General features: G+C 41.5%; 1 protein-coding gene across 3 annotated transcripts in view; it reads left to right on the top strand.

Moving 5' to 3' along the window:
* Positions 1–19,681, top strand: part of TMEM233 (transmembrane protein 233) — a 93,139-nt gene that overhangs the window by 69,513 nt on the left and 3,945 nt on the right. The window contains exon 3 of one of the 3 annotated variants that reach the window (XR_012241736.1): positions 4,710–4,864. The exons of 1 other annotated variant lie outside the window; for it this stretch is intronic. Coding sequence is in view for 1 of the 2 variants with exons in the window: in XM_073616224.1 (XP_073472325.1) it covers positions 4,710–4,721 (12 nt within the window). In the remaining variant the exon portion in view is untranslated. Of the gene's footprint in view, positions 1–4,709; positions 5,002–19,681 lie in introns of those variants that run through there. One more of the 3 variants, XM_073616224.1, reaches the window with a different exon arrangement.

The raw sequence follows: 19,681 nt of genomic DNA, 5'->3' as shown, positions 1-19,681 counted from the left end.
GAAGCATTATTTCCACTGACATGGGGGAACCAGTGTCACAAGTGCACCATTTTCACTATCCAGTGACACTGTTTCTATTGACTAGTGACACAGGAGCGCCGTTTCCTCTGATTACGGAAACATGGGGAACATTTCTATTGACCATTTGTAGGCAGAGTTTATTGCTACCCAAGCCGGGAAAACTAGTGTTAACTATATTCTCAGGTTTTTCTTGGCGTTTTTTTTTTTTGGGGTCTGATCCTCTGATCCTGTGTGTTTTAAAAGAAAACAAGGGCCAAGAGCTAGGGGATGCACACTTACACCAAGAGAGAGAGAGAAATATGTGAGAATTGCTTATTGCCGATGCCGGAGCTCGGATCGCCAGTGCCATGTCAAGTTTGGAGTTCTTGCTATTAAGGGAAAGTGCGAGGAACAGTCCTCCCTGAAGATACCATCCATGGACCCTGCCAAGAATGGACTCTTTCCTATGCAGGTATGCTGGAGCAGCCACAAGCCTGAAGTTAGGGACTAGGGGTGTTAGGAAAAGACTGCACTTGATGTTGAACTGTTATATTATATTATTCTTCAGTAAAAGCTTTGTAACTTTGGTTTTGCCTGGTCTGAAGTTACTTAAGGGGTGTAATGCAAGTAAACGGTACATATAGCCTACAGCTCGAGTCCCTAGACACAGTGGCAAATGAAGAAAACAGTACCATAGATAATAGTGTGGAGATACAGTGGCTACCAAGGGTAACAAAGGTGTCTTTAGCAGCCTGTCGTAATAAATATGGGATGATTTGCTTCCCTGGGTTAAAAGAGCAGTGCCACATCCAAAAATACAAATGTATATAGAAAAAAAAGGGGGTTCCCCTGAATGGACTTTGCACTTGCAAAACGATATTAAAGAGTAAATATGTGTACCAATGTATGAAAAATAAAGAAATTTTTATTTGAACATAACATAGATTAAAAACATTGCGTACATTAAATTCAACGGAATATATTACACAGTTAACAAGTTTAGTGTTGATACCACATGGTAAAATCCTATACGAGGGTTCTTTTCACACCCGACGCGTTTCGGAATAAACAGTGTTTTTGTCCTTCTTCAGGGGTGTAGCAGAAAAGAAAAATTAATCAAAAGTAATTAAAAAGTGAGATTATACGTGAATTACCACAACATGTAGATGTCAATGTATTCATCCACTTGTAGTTAGATAATCAACTACTCACTTACATGATATGTTTCGTTGGTTTACTTTAAAAATCCAAAAATTGGAATAGCATTGGGCATTGTTGCTGGTACAGTTGTTGTCTTTGAAATATCACTAAATGTTATCATTTGACAGTGGTCCCATTAATGGGGCATAGTATCTCACCTACCCCCGTCTCCCCCGGATGCGTGCAGGCAAAAGCGGTATACTGAGGCAAAAAAGGAGAAAACCCCTAAAAGTAAAACAATAATTGAAAGGAGTAAATAATCTTAAATTCGTATTATTGTTTAAAAAAGGGAAAAAAAAAAAAACGTAAGCGTGTACAAGTGACAGGTTGGACAGCTTCTTGCAGGAGGAGTTGCTGTCGAAACTCTCTCCATGAGCAGGTCAATCTCCCATAGCAATTGGAGCAGATCAGCACAGCAGAGGTCCACAGCCTGTAAACAGCTACACAAGAGGAACAGTTAAGTAAAGTGCACGCATGGAGTCGGCCCTAGGTTCATGGTGGGGCGCCATACCATTACTAGGAATGAGGTAGTGGTGATACGCTGGACAGATGGAGAGGAAATGCACAAGTGATCGTGGTGATGTACAGTAACAACAAGAGAGTATATTAGAGTTCAGTCATCGTTTCAAGTTAAGTTACCCCATGTGTGAAGCAGTGACCCTTTCTAACGTGCATAGCGTAGCCCAGAAGAACCCACCCGGGGTAGGCCTATCATGTGACCCTTGCTTGGTGCCCAACGTGGGGCTATGCCTACTGCATACACCTGAAGACCACCTCTAAAGGGACAGTGGCAATAGCTAGCTAGTTAGAACTTGTCCAGGCTTGCCCAGCAATAGTCCATGTAAACTACACATGTCTGCTTCCTGATTGGCTCCTGCATGAGGTTCCAGCACCACTAGGGGCCTCTGGTGAACACCGCTGGCTCCTAGATTATGCGCCCTGGGAAATCTCGTGCTCTAGCTCCCAGTGTCATCCGTGTTGGTACTACAGAGTACCTGCTCTCCTGTATCACCTAGAGCTCCATCCACAGCAGTCAGCCGTAGGGTCCACTACCTTACGGTGCACTCCAGACCCCAACGGGGTGCATCTGTCACCTGGACTGGTGACCTGACAGGAACTCACCATGTGATCGGCCTTGATAGCCTTCCCAAGGCTACCCATGCTGCCAGAGATGTTACCTCAGCCAAACCTCTGACAAAGCTGGACTGCAGCTAGCTCTCTGGGATGGCCTACCCCTGCTGTTCATAGGTCGAGCTGCCATCCTGCAAAACCAGTATGGAATCTATGTCCCTTCGGGAAGAAGTACCACCTCCACCTATGCTGGAATCCCCAACGAAAGACTGTCTGGATTCCACCAGCTCTTCCATTTTGGATTCACCTCCTACCCTGCCCTAGGAGACCAACCTGGATGAGGTTTTGCCACCACCAACACCAGACATCTACATTGTGACCTGGCTGCTCATCTGGGCTTTCCTCCCTATCACCAGACACTTATCAATTTGTCTGTGTGACTCATGGAATGCCGATGATGCCAGTCTCCTCCTGAGCAGCCAGTGTCGACATATGTCTACGAGAATTATGCTCAACTGTCCTCCACAGAAGACCAGAATGATTCTCTGCTGCAAGCCTCTAGGTTCACCTTCACCTTGGAATTTACTGGTCTCCTATGCCAGCAAAATGAGTATAGTGAGTTCCACCCCCTGTATAGGTTTTACAATACAGGAAGACACAACTTCATGGACCAGGCAGAGATGGTTAAGCACTATTATATATAATTCTCTGCACCTTGTTGTTCATGCCTTGTATATGCGAAGTGTTTATTGTGTTATGTAGCCTGGACGGTTTGCATTTTAGGGGTGAGCTGTGTAAGCAGGTGGAGTTTAAAGAAGAACTTCAGCTTTTCCTCCCCAAAACAACAGATGCATTGTGCATATAAATGAATCACAACCCCAATATCAGTGTGTGTGTGCGTATCTTACCTCCTTTAGCTGAATACAGCAGGTTTCTGTGTCTGTGATGTCACTCCTCCTTCTGCCTCAACTTCAGAGTTCTCTGACTTCCTGTTTCCTTCCTTTGCCAGTCCTGATACTACATGTTCCATCATGCTTTGAGCCTCTGTAGTTTCAGGGCGGGCTATGGGTGTCACTTTGAGCAGATGTGGAAGTAGATGTGGACGGGTCTAAGGATTACTGTGGGTGTTTCTGGGCCTTCATGTGGGTAGTGATTGGGGGAGGAATGGAAGTGAAAATGGAACCTTCCCCCACACAGAAGTGAAAGTGAAATTTATTTTCATGAAAAGGCTCACCAAAATCTTCAGCACCAGGTCCATGATGCTCTTAATCTGGCACTGGCCAGTGCCATGCCATGCCGAGTTTGCAGTCTTTTCCTATGTTGAACTGTTATGTTAATTTATTCTTCAGTAAAAGCTTTGAAACATTGCCTTTGCCTGGTCTGAAATTATTAAAGGGAAATAATGCAAGTAACATATAGCCTACAGCTCAGGTCACTACGCAAGGTGGGGTATGAAGACAACAGTACAAATACAGTGTGAAGATACAGTGGTTACTAAGGGTAACCAAGATTTCTCTAGTGCAACAGACGTCCCCAGCCTGTACACAGGCATGGAAGAGATAGAATTATGTAAAGTGCACACACACAGTGTGGCTCCATACTGTTATTGGGAGTGAGGTAGTGGTGATATGCTGGACAGGTAGAGAGGGCAAGGGCTCTGCGTATCCCTCCTAAATGTACAAGTGACCATGGTGATGTACAGTAACAACAAACGAGTGTATTAGAGTTCAGTCCTCTGCTCAAGCAAAGGTACCCTGTGTGTGAAGCAGTGACCCTTTCCAAAGTGCCTAGCGTAGAGGCCGGAATAGGCCTCTCATGTGACCCTTGCTTGGCACACAATGAGGAAGGAAACATGGAGAACGTGACAATAACCCCATCACCCTACCCCCTCTTACACACTGATGAAGGGGCACCATTTCCAGTGACACAGGGGTACCATAATGACCACTGACATAGGGCCATATATGCTGATGCAGGGGTATTTTTACTTCTATGGATGCATGAATTACTCTCACTGACCATACATGCTGGGACATTTATTCCTCCTACTGACCACTGATGCAGAGACATGTACTAGCCATATTGACACAGGGACATACACTTCTAATAACTGTCAATGTGAGGACATTGACTATCCCTACTGACCACTACTAGAGACTGCTAACACAGGGACATTTATTACTTCTACTGACTACTGATGCAGGGACATATATTACTCCCATTGATCACTGATGCAAGGGCATTTTTAGTTTAAAAAAAAAAGCTTTTAAAGCCATTGAACTTGCAGCAAAAATGTCTTATTTATGTGGAGTGTTGTAATTGTATAAGTATTAAAACATCTAACAAAGGAGTAGAAATTTTGTAAATGTTATGACCTTAGTTAATATATTCATGCTGTAAATGTCTCTTAATGATTTCTTTTTAATTGTTTATTTCAGCATACAGTCTGAAGGCCAAACAAGAGATCATGCTTGCATTATTCATGCATTAGGCTATTCAGATCTCCACATGGGAGGAGGCAAGGTCTTGCATTTGAGAGTCTTCACCTTCAAAGCAGCCACAATGGAAGCAGTTGATTTGTATACATCTATAAGTGTGTGTGCATGCATATATTCTGTATGTATATACATAAGTGGCTTTAGACATAAAAACAGGTGACATTTTGCACATGCAGAATTTTTATTTATTTATTTTGTTTATTGTTCCTCATACTGGCATCGCCATGGAAGTTCAGAACACACAAGTGCTAAGAAATCTAAGATTAAATCCTCGTACACATAATCAGATTGTTGGCCAACAAAGCATCAGACTTTTGTCGGAAGGGTGTGTGCCTGGATTTTGTCTTGCATACTAACGGCACACAATTGTCTGCCAACAAATACGAACGTAGTGACGTACTACAAGGAATTTCAGCTCTTGAGCACCACCCTTTGGGCACCTTCTGCTAATGTCGTGTTTGGTGAGCATTGATTCCGAGCATGCGTGTTTGTACTTTGGACTTTTGTGTGACGGACTTGTGTACACACGATGGGAAAATCTGACAGACCGTTGTCCGCCGAAAATTTACTAGCCTGCAATCCAACATTTGTTTGCTGAAAGTTGGCCAACAATTGTCTGATAGAGCGTACTAACGGTCGGATTTTAGGCAAACAGTCTCTCATTACACAATTCCCTGTCAAATCCGATCGTGTGTACGAGGCTTTAGTTACACAACATACCTTCTGATTTCCTGCAATGGAAATATGACACTCACAATGACCCATGGCCAACTTTGCAAAGTGTTCTCTGGACTTCCTGCGCTATAAAATATTTATAAGTGGTATGCCTACCGGCTTCCTAAAACCTAGACTGGTGCTCTCATTAAATCCAAACAAATGGAATGCTCTGAATTTTTGTAATATGAAAACATTTCATGTTTACCTGTAACATTTGTCTAGAATAGCAGTCAGCTACACCATATCAAAATAATATTTTTCATATCACCACTATTTTTCTTCATCATTAATAATCACCAATTTAACCGACCGCCTTAGAAAATACACCTTTTTCCTGCTAACATGAATAACAATAAATCATGAACTAAATACACGCCCAAGAAATGGGATATGTCATGATGGCAAAGTTTGTGTGTGTATATGTGTTGACCTGAAGATTATATTCATTTTGATAACTATTCTATATTTATAAATGTTGGTTTGTAGATTTTCTTAACTTTGTACTTGAGTAAATTAAATGTTTATTCTATATTTTGGCTGTGACACTTGAACTATGTAATATTTAAGAGCAAGCAGGGACTGAAATATCCATATTATTGATAGCCCTTTGTATAAAACGTATTTTCCAAAAATATAAAACATCTTCAATGCATACTGGGATTTCTGTTTATATAAACGCAAGATTTACCATGGCTTCATCCAGAACAATTTTTAGTTCAAACCTATTCAAGGCGGAATGAACATTTAAAACTGAATTTCAGGTGAACAACTAAGTGCACAGGTGAAATACATTAATAAGAGTCGTTTTCCCAGCCAAAAGATATGCATATCTATCCATCAAAATCTGAGATTTACACTTTCTGGCAAGTGAGAGGATGGGATTTTTCTTTGCTGCAGTTTCAACATCACTTACATGTCTCCTCCCCATAACCACTCTGAGACTGGTGACAGCAGAAGCAGAAGACTTATGAGCTTGTATTCTGCTCTACCCACATTCTTCTTGTACTGTTTCATACCTGTTTGGCTCCTTGTGCTGCTTCTCCTTCCCCTTTTCTGAGTTCTACTGTATAGGGACCACAAACGGTTGATATCAAGTAAAATTCATGTATTTACACTGCTTGAATTATATTAATTAGTATTAAAATAATATTATAATTAAATTATAATTAAAATAATATTAGTATTAAAAAAATACCTTTAATGATGTAATAATAATTACACATCTGCCTGGAAGTTTTGCTTTTAGCATCATGTAAGCCCTATAAGGAGTCTTGACAAGTCGTTAGCTGGTCATAAATGAGTTTTTTTTTTTTCAACCAGTGGCGAGATGGATGAGGGTTCTACCCCCCTGAGATATTGTATTTTGACAGTGGGACTCTCCACAAGGCTCTGTACTGGGTCCTGTTCTACTTAATCTCTAATGTAAGCGATACAGTGGGGAAAAAAATTATTTGATATCCTGCAGATTTTGTAAGCTTGCCCACTTACAAAGAAATGAAGGGTTTATTATTTTTTATCATGAGTGTATTTTAAACTATAGAGACAGAATATCAACCAAAAATCCAGAAAAAAACAGATGATACAAATGTTAAAAAAAGAGTTGCAGTTCAGTGAGTAAAATAAGCATCCAATCCCCAAATAAAACATGTCTTAGTACTTCATGGAGAAACCCTTGCTTACGAGGTAAGATGGTTTCTTATAGTTGGTTAGCAGGTTTGCACACATCTCAGGAGGGATTTTGGTCCAATCTTTTTTTTTTTTTTTTTACAGATCTTCTCTAAATCCTTAAGGTTTCTTGGCTGTCACTTGGCAACTCAAAGTTTCAGCTCCCTCCATAAATTTTCTATAGGATTAAGGTCTAGAGACTGGCTAGGCCACTCTGACCTTAATGTGCTTCTTCTTGAGCCAATTCTTTGTTGCCTAGCGGTATGTTTTGTGTCAATGTCATGCTGAAAGACTCATCCACGACCCATCTTCACTGTTCTGGCTGAGGGAAGGAGGTTCTCATCCAAGATTTTACAATACATGCCCCCTCTCATTGGCCCCTCAGTGCTGCAAAGTTGGCCTGTACCTTTAGCAGAGAAACAGTATAATCAGCATTTTTCTTCCTCCAAACACAGCGAGTTGAGTTGATGCCCAAGAGCTCCATTTTGGTCTGATCTGACCACAGCACTTTCTCCCAATAACAATAAATATTGCTGTGAACAGATTCTCTAAAACATAATAATGTGAAAAATTGAATGGTGTATCAAAAACAAATAGTCCATGTGATATAAAAAATAAATGAATAAAACCAAAAGTGAATTCATCAAAAACAGAAAATCCCAAAATGATTTTTCAAAATTTAGGAGATGTAAAAGTCCTTCACTTAATCTCAGAAAGCAGGACACATATTCATTGGAATCATCTGGAATATGGAGCATAAAATGCAAATACAAACTGCTTACCAGATCTGTTGGATCTCAAATGATAGAGATCAGAAGCATTAGTCTGCCGGCAGGTGAACTCACAGTGATTGAAAGCAGAGAGGAATCCACCTATTTATCCAGGAATCAGCAAGGGAAAAACTTCACTCTCCAGGACACTCTCATAAAAGCCAGGATCTGGGTATTCCCATGAAAGGAGGAATACAAGAGGGCTTCATGGTGCAGTATGTTCCAGCAAAAGTATTTATTTAAAAAACAAATCATACAAGGAAAAAGTCCATAAATACAAGCAGGTAAGAAAAGTAGGTTTGAATCAGCCACGGTGTCTACCAGTCAGCTGTTCAGCGTGGTGATGTCTCAGGCTCATGCTCCACCCGACATGTTTCCCCTTAACGGGCATCCACTGGGAAGGGAGATCATCATGCTCCACCCGACATGTTTCCCCTTAACAGGCATCTACTGGGGTCGGAGATCATCGCCACGCTAGACTTTTTCCTTGTGTGATTTGTTTTTTACATGAATACTTTTGCTGGAACATACTGCACCATGAAGCCCTCTTGTATTCCTCCTTTCATGAGAATACCCAGATCCTGGCTTTTATGAGAGTGTCCTGGAGAGTGAAGTTTTTCCCTTGCTGATTCCTGGATAAACAGGTGGATTCCTCTCTGCTTTCAATCACTGCAAGTTCACCTACCGGCAGTCTAATGCACAAGCGCTTCTGATCTCTATCATCTGAGATCCAACAGATCTGGTAAGCAGTTTGTATTTGCATTTTATGCTCCGTATTCCACATGATTCGAATGAATATGTGTCCTGCTTTCTGAGATTAAGTGAAGGACTTTTACATCTCCTAAATTTTGAAGAATCATTTTGGGATTTTCTGTTTTTGATGAATTCACTTTTGGTTTTATTCATTTATTTTTTATATCACATGAACTATTTGTTTTTGATGCACCATTCATTTTTTCACATTATTATGTTTTAGAGAATCTGTTCACAGCAATATTTATCGTTATTTGTAGCGGTTTCTTTGCGCATCTTTTTCTTTCTTAATATTGGTTTTAGGTTTTGGTATTTGACCTATAGAGGTGCAGCATTTAATCACGCTTTATTTAGTTATATCACTTGTGCACATATATATTTTTGTATATATTTATTATTATATAGTGGTTAGCGCAAATATCCCCTTCTTTTTTGTCTTACTTTCTCCCAATCCTTCTCTATCATTTAAAATACACCTATGATTAAAAAAAAATTATAGACCCCTAATTTATTGTTAAGTGGGCAAACTTAGAAGATCTGCAGAGGAACAAATAATTATTTTCCCCATGGTATACCTAAAGGTTTGTTGGGCGAGGTATGTCTTTTTGCTGATGATACAAAGGTGTGTAATAGGGTTGATATCCCTGCAGGTGTCTGTCACATGGAACATGGTTTGGCATTGCTGAAAGATTGGTCAACAAAAGTGGAAACTGCAGTTCAATGTTTCTAAATGTAAAATAATGCCCCTAGGGAAAAGAATCCCCTGAGAGCATTGGGGGTACAGTGTTAGCCAGCACTACTGTTTGCTAAAATTAGCAAACAGTGTGACCAGGCAGTGGGAAAAGCGAATAGAATTCTAGGATGTACCACTAGAGGGATCACCAGCAGGAGGAAGGAGGTCCCCATTCCCCTATATAGATCTTTAGTGAGACCTCGTTTAGAATACTGTGTCCAGTTCTGTAGACCTCACTTATAAAAAGATATTAATAAGATAGAGCGAGTCCAGAGACATGTAACAAAAATTATGAAAGGTCTGGGGATAAAACATATTGAGAGTGACTTAAGGAACTTAATGTGGAGTTCCACCCAAAAGTGGAACTTCCGCTTTAAGCACTCCTCGCCCCCTGACATGCCACATTTGGCATGTAATTTTTTTGATGGGTGAGTGTGTACCCTTTTTTTCGTGGGACTTCCTGTCCCACTTCCTACTTCCTATCTTCGGCCGCCTAGGCGACTCCTCCTCTCGCCCTAGGTGACCCCTCCCTGCCAGCAATCTTCTGGGACACAACTCAGGTTCCAGAAGATCGGCTGGCCAGTAGGAGAGCGCAGCGTGACTCGTGCATGCACAGTGCGCGCCTGGCCGTGAAGCCATAAGCTGTCATGGCTGGGTGCCCACAGTTACCATGACGGCGCCGAGGAGAAGAGGGTGAGAGAAGCTAGCCTCCGGGTGGCCACATCGCTGGACCGTGGGGCAGGTAAGTGTTGGTTTATTAAAAGTCAGCAGCTATGCTTTTTGTAGCTGCTGACTTTTAATAAACTAAAAAAAGGGTGGAACTCCGCTTTAATATGTACAGTCTGGAGGAAAGAAGGGAAAGGGGAGACATGATTGAAACCTTTAAATACAAGGGGGTGAAGAAGGTTCAGGGGAGCAGTTTTTTCTATATGATACCAAAATCGAGAACATGGGTACATGACCACAAACTAACTGGAGGAAAGTTCAAAACCAATCTTAGAAAGTATTATTTTACTGAAAGGGTAATTGATGCTTGGAATAAACTTCCAGCAGAAGGAGTGAGACAGTCAACAGTAAATGGCTTTAAACATGCTTAGGACAAACATAGATCTATACTAAAAAGTATATACAAAAAATTTAAAGAAAAAAAAAACAAAAAAAAAGATAAAGAAAAAATAAAGGAAGACTCGATGGATTTTTTTTTTTCTGCTGTCACTTTTCTATGTACACCCACATTGACTTTTGAGGTGAAGGTCTGCTTTAAATACAGTTTGTGTCACTGACCCAGAACAAGTCTGTTGAATAGGAAAGTCAAAGAAATGTCAGAAGTTCCAATCTGAATTCTTGTTCAAAGTCAATGGCTTAGAGTATTGAAGTATGGGGATCATCATTACAACCAGGAGGCTAGCATTTTCAGAAAGTGTGTTCAGCAATGGCAGGCTCCATATTTCTCCCATGACAAGTTTCCTTTAATGGGTCAAACATAACAGTATGGCTAAAATGTACAAAGATAGTTACAGCTTTGCAAAACTGTTTCTTTCTTTCTTTTTTTTTTTTTATCTCAAAGGTCTATCTGTGTTCTAAGAATTCTAACTTTGTTTTGGTTTTTGTTTTGTTTTTTAACAAGGTTCAGTGCTCAGTGCTCTTCTATGCCTGTAGCACAAAAGTAAAGTACAATATTGGGAAAGCAAAACTGGACACTGAGCTCCGTGATTATCACAAAAGAGCTAATGGTTTCTAATTTCTCATACTAGCTGAATATTGTTATATAATAGTAAAATGTAATATGTTGTTGTAAGATAATATTATTGGCTACCCAGAAGGGACTCTCCAGAACCAGATCTGCAATTGCTTCTTGCCAAGAAAGCCTGCAAATGGAGTTGGGGGGTTATCATTTAATTGTAGCAGATCTGGGAAATTATTATTACACATAATAATTATAATTTTACAAATAAAATATTATAACCTGCATTAAAGTAGTTATAAATCCATTGCCACAAAAGCAACCCCCTGTGATGCTGGCTTTATTCTACATCTGAAAAATGTTTGTTTACAAGCTGGGATTGGTACAGCTCCAGCTGTACTTTCAGCCCAATTAATTGTAAGCCCTGTAGGTCTCATAGATTCAAAGGCTATGTTCATGTCTCTAACTCCTTTTCCTTCTGGCCATTTACAAAACGCTTTACCCCAAGCTTTGTTTTGTGAATGGCCAGGAGGAAAAGGAGACATAGACATGTCTTTGGGTTGCTTTTGTGGCAAAGGAATGTATAACTGCATTAACCTGGGTAAGGTCATAGGTTCTGTTACCCACTTCCAGATCACGGTGGAGTATCCCTCTGGCACTTTGACATGAAATCTCCCATAGCAGTGGAGAACTCCGGCCCAATCATGGCCGAGGGTGTTGTGGATGGGACTTCTTCCTTCATGGCCTCAGCTTGGCTAGAACTTGCTGGAGACATGTCTGATGTGCTTAGCTGAATTAGACGAGACTCAGTCTTGTCAGCCAACTGTACACTGGTTCCTTGGAAACTGTCAGGAAACCCTAGCTTGCACTCTAGTAGTGCATAGGTGCAAGAGGTCTCTTGATCTGGTCTGACATCAATAAACCATGTCCTCTGATCTGGAATCAATGTCTTCACCTCTTGGCTGATCTGTTCTTTAGTCCAGGCCTCCCTTGAGAGCTCAATTACTATGCTTGACTCCAGGCGGACGCTTTCTTCACGACGCTACTGTGTCGCAGAAGCAGGGTCCATCTTAGCACTTGTAGGGGTGGCTGTCTTGAAAAGTTGATTGCAGAGTAGCGGTAAAAATCTCAGATGAGCCCCCACGTATAACGCTACCCCCCGTAGGAGCTGCATAAGTTTGTTCCATCTGTTACTCTGCCTCTCAGTCCCAATAACAGTCTCAGCCTCCTCTGGCACACCTGGCAATAGTGTGAGTGCAAGGACCAATGAGAAACACACACGTTATGATAAAACACAGAAATTGTCTTTACTGTGAGGTTTCTGTGGAAAAGTAATGAACAGTAACAATGCACATATGTCAAGTAAATTAGTTGAACAATAATAACTAAGACCAAGAGCAATATAGCTCAATACTGTATTCAGGCTGCTATCAGGGGATTCCCAGCCTGAGAATAACCCCAAGAGCAGAGAAAAACACTTAGCAATGACAATCCTATAGTAGATTGGTTACCTCTATGTAAATTGGCTTTATGATTCCAGGCAGGAGAAGAGCAGAAGAATGACCCTTTCTTATGTCAGACCTCTCCATTTTGACTCCTGAGACCACAGGCCCAACTACAAACACTGTATTCAAATCAATATTTAATGGCTTAGCTTCCCTAATAAACTGCCCCGCACACCCACTACATATACAGAGCCCTGAGTATGTGTGATGTGTGTGCGTGCCCATATGGCACTAGTAACTTCAGTCCCTTTGAAGAAAGATAAGGTTTTGTATCTTCAGCTAGACATTCTCATTGGTGCACTTAAACTCCTGAATAGCAGGGCCAAACAACACAACTGGCCCGGATTATCAAGTAAAGAATGCAGGATCTTCCTCAGTGAGGTGAAAGGACAATGGCGTCTGTATATAGTGTCTCTGTATCTGAATAGCCCTGTGTTCTGTGGCACTACAGGTGTCAGCAAGGTGACAAGGAGCAATGACGTCTGTATACAGTGTCCATACAACTCTCTCTGTGTGCAGTGTCCTTGTTTCCTGCAATGGGCAAGTGTCCCCTCACCAAAATCCTGTGGTCAGGCCCAAACGAATGTCCTGGAACAGGCAGGCTCTTCTGGTGACCCGACTGGTCACCTCACACTGGAATGCTTCACTACCATCGATGCATGTGCGCCTGGATGTGCACCTGGGATCCCCCTCTTTCAGGCTGGATGTCCCTGAGCAACTGTGGATGCCTGAAATCACGCGGTGGACTGACTTAGGAGGCAGAACCTCTTCCCTAGGTCCAGTCTCTTCTCTTGCCTCGTGGTGTCTGATCATCTCCTCAGATCAGCAAAATGGAGTCTCTAGTTCCTTTGCCCCCAGAGCATGCTGGCTCTTGTAGTTCTGTGTCCATAGAAAGCTATAGGGCCGTTTTAGATGGGGACTACATATCCCAGAATCCTTTGCAGCTGCTGCTGCTTGTTAAAGTACTTCTGATTTGTTCCTGTAACTGCTCCTGTCATTGGCTGTCCTCCTCCTGCCAATAGGGACACAGGAGGGTGCAGAGTGAGCAACTCTGGGTGGGTCAGTGAAGAGGAAAAAAGGGAGGGGGGCAATTCCTCTGCAGAAACTGACAGGCACTTTCTCCCACACAGAAGAACCTTGGCCAGGTTGGCCAGGCCACGGGATATGCAGGGCACCTGCTACATGTACCATGACCCCCTGAAATCAGAGTGCCATTTACTAAGATATTTAGCAACTGACAAGATTCCACATGCTTAAAGCAGTTATTTGCCGTAAAATTCAAAATTAAAATTCAAAGCCAGCTTCTACAAATACTGTAGATGCTGACTTTTAATATAAGGACATTTAACTGTCCAAGGATCCAACACCGTCCTCACCCAAGCCGGTTCTTCACCGGTCTTCATGTCCCAGATGCTGGCATCTTTAGTGTAGGATGCCGGCTGTGATTCCTTGCAGCTTCACAGCCAGCCTCCCACTGCACATGTGCAAACCGTGCTGCACTTTGTGAATCGTCCCGCAGCTTTCTGGGACCTGTGCCATGTCCCAAAAGGCTTCGGGCAAAGGGAGGGGGAGAACCTCTGCTCGGATCGCCTAGGTCAGGGGTGTCCAAATTTTTTTCAAAGAGGGTCAGATTTGATGAAGTGAACATCCGTGAAGGCCGACCATTTTGCCTGACATTCTTTGAACCATTAAAATTCGGGCTAAGTGTGTTCATCCGAGCACTAATACACTGCCCAACAAGAATTCTCTTGCCTTTGTGGCTGTGTGTGGTGAAGAGATGAGCTTGGGCTTGTTATTTGGATATACCGTATTTATCGGCATATAACACGCACAGGCATATAACGTGCACCTTCACTTTAAGAGGAAAGTTTCAGGAAAAAATCTTACATTTTAAATAAAGAACTGTGAAGCAAAATAAGGGTCAGTGCCCATCAATGCAGCCTAATCAGTGCCCATCTGCAGCCTCACCATTGTCATGAATGCAGCCTCACAAGTGCCATGAATGAAGCAAACCCCGTTGACATGAATGCAGCACCCCCGTTGTCCTGAATGCAGCACCCCCATTGCCATGAATGCAGCACCCCCGTTGTCCTGAATGCAGCACCCCCGTTGTCATGAATGCAGCACCCCCATTGCCATGAATGCAGCACCCCCATTGCCATGAATGCAGCACCCCCGTTGTCCTGAATGCAGAGCACCCCCGTTGTCCTGAATGCAGCACCCCTGTTGTCCTGAATGCAGCACCCCCGTTGTCCTGAATGCAGCACCCCCATTGCCATGAATGCAGAGCACCCCCCTTGTCCTGAATTCAACACCGCCATTGTCCCAAATGCAGCACCACCATTGTCCTGAATGCAGCACCCACATTGTCCTGAATGCAGCACCCCCATTGTCCTGAATGCAGCACCCCCATTGTCATGAATGCAGCACCCACATTGTCCTGAATGCAGCACCCCCATTGTCCTGAATGCAGCACCCCCATTGACATGAATGCAGACTTATCATTGCCATCAGTGCAGCCTGATTAGTGGCCATCTGCAGCCTCAGATGATTACAGGGAGGGGGTGGGACGAGTGCCAACAGACATACAGGAGAAACTCCTGTTTTCTCAGCAGCCTCTTTAATCAAAAGTCCCGCCTCCTATGATGGACAGAACAGTCGTATGTATGGCAATCCTCCCGCCCCCTCCCTGTCCCCTCCAAGGCAGTCAGCATGTAAATCTTTTGTGGCCCCTGGCGCTCGGGGATTCGTTGGAGGACACAAAAGATATACATGTCAAAATCACCAAGCGAGCCATCTGAAACCGGAGCGTGGGCCGCAATTGGCCCTCGGGCAGGACTTGCCTGGCCTATTATACTTGGACATGCCTGGCCTAGGTGATCTGAGCGGAAAACCAATAAAAATATATTTTAATCCAAGTTGGTCGCCAATCATACAAGCGGCTGCTATAAAACTGTGATACCAGTCAATCAAAATTTAAACAAAAAAGCAGCGCTAATAACAAATAATTAACCAAAAATAAATATAAAATATTAAAATCAAAACTTTAGAAATCAAGTGAAGTACAAAAGGAAATATAAATCACCCTACAATCAAGTGATCAGATACATACACAAAGAATGTTGATATGTAACAATAGATTGAAAAGTCCATTTAAATGTTAGAAAAAGAAAGAAAAAAAACAATAAAGTCTATCTTAAACACTCATTCTTCCATGTGGAATCCATTCCATAGAAGTTGAATAAAGATAAATTCTCATCAATTAATGTGATATAGTCCACCAACCATAGAAGAGATTCCACCACCCTGTGACACGGTTAAGTAAATGTAAGAACCCTCTTGGAGTGTGACAATCAAGGCACAGGCTCAAAAAAAAACATTACATAGGTAAAAGCAATGAAAAAAATGTATTTATACAAAAATTAATTAAAAGGCCATTGCAATTCATAAACAGCGGATATACATTGACAAATGGAACATCTCACAATGGTGAAAATTCAAATGGGAAACCCAAAACAGCCAAGCGATAGACAACTGACGCTTTTGAGATAGGATTTTAGTTCTCTTCTTCAGAGGTGCCTAATTATAAATTAGAAAATCCAAACTCAATGTTCCCCATGCACACATTCAAGAAAACTGGCTGTTCAGAGATGCTGGGTGCTGTAATGACCATAGGCTGGAAACTGTGGATAATCAAAGTAAAGAAAATGTATCAGCACACCAAGGATTCCTCAAAAGGGTCTAAAGCTTTATTCCGTGGTCACATGATCGATATACAGCAACATTTTGTAGTTACTTGCCTGACGAAGGGGCCCTGCGTGGCCCCGACACGTTGCTGTATATCTATTATGTGACCACAGAATAAAGCATGGGACCCTTTCGAGGAATCCTTGGTGTGCTGATGACATTTTCTTCACTTTATTTATAAATTAGGACAAATTTGTGAGACATTGGTAAAAAAAGAAGAAAAGGAGAGCCGCCCTAGATTAAAAACAAAATTCACACTGTCACCTTTCAGATGTCTCCTCCAACACAGAAAAAGGGGAGGTCGAAATGCCACACAGGTCACGGCTGCTGAGGTCGCCAAGCAAAGCAACAAAGCTGGGATTCATCATGAATCATGCAAGTGTTGCATCACTGAATGACAGTAAACAAGTCAGACATGGCAGAGTTCAGGATAGCTGGCCTTGAAATGCTACGTTGAGGTAGATTGTGGGACAACTAGCAAGATGACCAAACATTATGCATGGTTCTCATGGTGGTTAATGCGATGTGTGCCCATGGCTCGTTCATAACCTCATCATGCATTGGTGTCAGCGTTGGTCTGTGCTGTTTGCCGCTCCGACTTAGCGTTGCATATGCCGGAGCTGTCAGCCTGCTATATGTATGTAATATTTTTTTTGTCAAAAATCTATTTATTGTTGCTTTATACCCATGTAATGTGGATGAGGGAATCACTTTTTTAAAGAAACAAAGGGACAGATTTCTTTTAACATACTTCACGATGGGACAAATCATCCATTTGTGACATCGGCTGTTGAGGGCATCCGTTTGCCATGGTGGAGCCGTCCTTGCATTTTATGTGCTGAGCCTATTAAGACCATTTATCCCCTGACAAAGTCACGTGTTGTATGACGTCACGCGTAGGGACGGGACAGGCACCTTATGCTGATTGAGGCTTACGAGCTCGCCGCTCGTTGGAGATAAGCCATTGTTTCACTGCTGTTATGTGAGTACCCATGATTTATGCTAATAAAATCAAGTTTTAGCCTGACAACATTACGCTATCTGGGACCTTCCTTCTTTCTATTTTGTGCCCCCTGTACCACCTGAGGGATTAATGTTCCGGTATTAGGACCGCAAGGATAGAAGAAAAAAGTATGGTACTCCCAACACTGCTCTTATGCTGTTACCCCATTACCTTAAGGTAAGGGGCCATTACTTACTAGTGTGTGTTTAACACGAAGAGGAACACTATTTTATATTCATCTGAGCACTTCACTGCAATATGTGCATGCCAGGAAGCTGTTTCACTCTGTGAAGGAGGACTTTCATATGTTCACTTACTATTTGATTTATTTGAAGATTACGCATTATTAGTCACGTGGATTTGTTATTGCATGAGTCACTTTGATTTTTATATGCCTGCTGTGTGCATGCTACACACAGGATTATACTGTTCACATTGGACATTTTTGCACTTTATATAGGAAGGTCTATTTCTACAGCATGTTGCACTTTTTGATACTTTCACATTGCAATTTCCTGATATGGATATTCACTGATAGTAATTGTATATATTATGTTTTCACTTTGCACTTTTTTATCTAGCAATTGTTTTTTATGTAGGATTGGTCACATACTATTCAAAACCTTTTATTATTGCTATTTATTTTGATGTACGCCTTAGTATATTTATTTAGCACTGCACTTGATTAGCACTATCACTTCAATATAATTTTTTGTTTAATGCTAGGATTAGCGCAGCACCACCTCAATATTGCATTCATTGGTAAGCAGGGTCTGGTTGTGCAGGCAGCTTTTCCAGGAGCTCCGCTGTAACACATATGATAGCGCAGGAATAATCATATACATATTTATAATATGATGGTCTTAATACATCCAATCTGGTAAGAGGCGCTTTTAGCCGTGTCACAGGATGGTGGAATCTCCTCATTGGTTGGTGGACTATATCCCATTAGTTGAAAATTGATATTTACTCACCCTTTATGAAATCAATTCCACATGGAAGAACAAGTGTTAAAGATAGGCTTTGTTTTTTTTCTTTCTGTTGTTTACATTTAAGTGGACTTTTCAATCTATTGTTACATATCAACATTCTTTGTGTATGTATCTGATCACTTGTAGGGTGATTTATGTTTCCTTTTGTACTTTACTTGCTTTCTGTCATGCTTTCTGACATGTTTTAATTTTCTTATTTTCTATTTATTTTTGGTAAATTGTTTGTTATTAGTGCTGCTTTTTTTGTTTACATTACGATCTAAGCGGAAGTGAGAGCAGGTACTTTGAAAAAACTGTTCAAAGGTGATAGAGGAGATGGAAAAGTGGAACTTCTCCTTTTAACTTCAGATCATGCTGTTGTCTTTTAACATACTGTGTGGATATGGGCATTTCATGACTTATAAATCACTTCCCTTGTTCCTACAAGTCAATGTCAATACAACTGCAGCACAAAACAATTCAGAAATAGCCTAAAGCAAATCATAAGCGCATCAGAAGTCAAAATCAAGTCAAAGCAACTTGACTTGTTTCTGTGCCTAAAGAACATGCACACAAACCCATACTTGTTCTTTGTAGTAGACTATGGGCTTGTGTACATAAGCAAACAAATGTAAATGCAAAAGGTGCTTGAATATGCTCAAAAAGTCTCAGAAGCATGCTGAAGAAAGTCAGAAGCTAATCATTTTACATTTAGTCCATGTAAACAAGGGAAGAAAATAAGTTCTCTCAGCACTCACAGTGTAGAGTCCCAAACACATGCACTATAAATACTGATGAAAATTGACAAAAAATGACCGAACAAGTCTGCTAAATTGGAAAAGGTTAAAAAGTACTTGTTCCAGGGAGTGCTGATCCAGAGTGGATGAAGCCACGCAGGGATATTGCAAGGCAATTACTGCATGAAGAGAGCAGATGTAGAAGATCAGGGATGGATGAATGAATGGAGAGTTGGATCAGACAGATCTACGGCTGAGACACATCAAGAAGAATGGCTAAATAGATGAAGGATGATTGGATGGATGGATGAAGGGATGACTGAGTGGATCACAGGTCCCGCAGCTCATGCAAATCAGATCAGGGAGGATCTTCAGCAGAGTATGAGAAACACAAATAGCCAAAGTGCAGTAGTTAGTGAATCCATCATAACATTTAATAAAAACAATAATAGCACACTTACATAAAAGCAGGAGAAGTGCTGCTGGATCGTTTTTGGGAATCTGATGTCAATGGAGTGAAAGCCAGAGTCTGCAGAGTGGCAGCAGCTGTCCAAGACCTGGTAGCCGGACCGACAAATAAAACATTTCAAATATAGTATTATAATATTATATATTTTATATAATATA

Source organism: Aquarana catesbeiana, linkage group LG01 (assembly GCF_042186555.1).
Source record: "Aquarana catesbeiana isolate 2022-GZ linkage group LG01, ASM4218655v1, whole genome shotgun sequence".
Lineage (NCBI taxonomy): Eukaryota > Metazoa > Chordata > Amphibia > Anura > Ranidae > Aquarana > Aquarana catesbeiana.
This window is presented reverse-complemented; position numbering and strand designations above follow the sequence as displayed.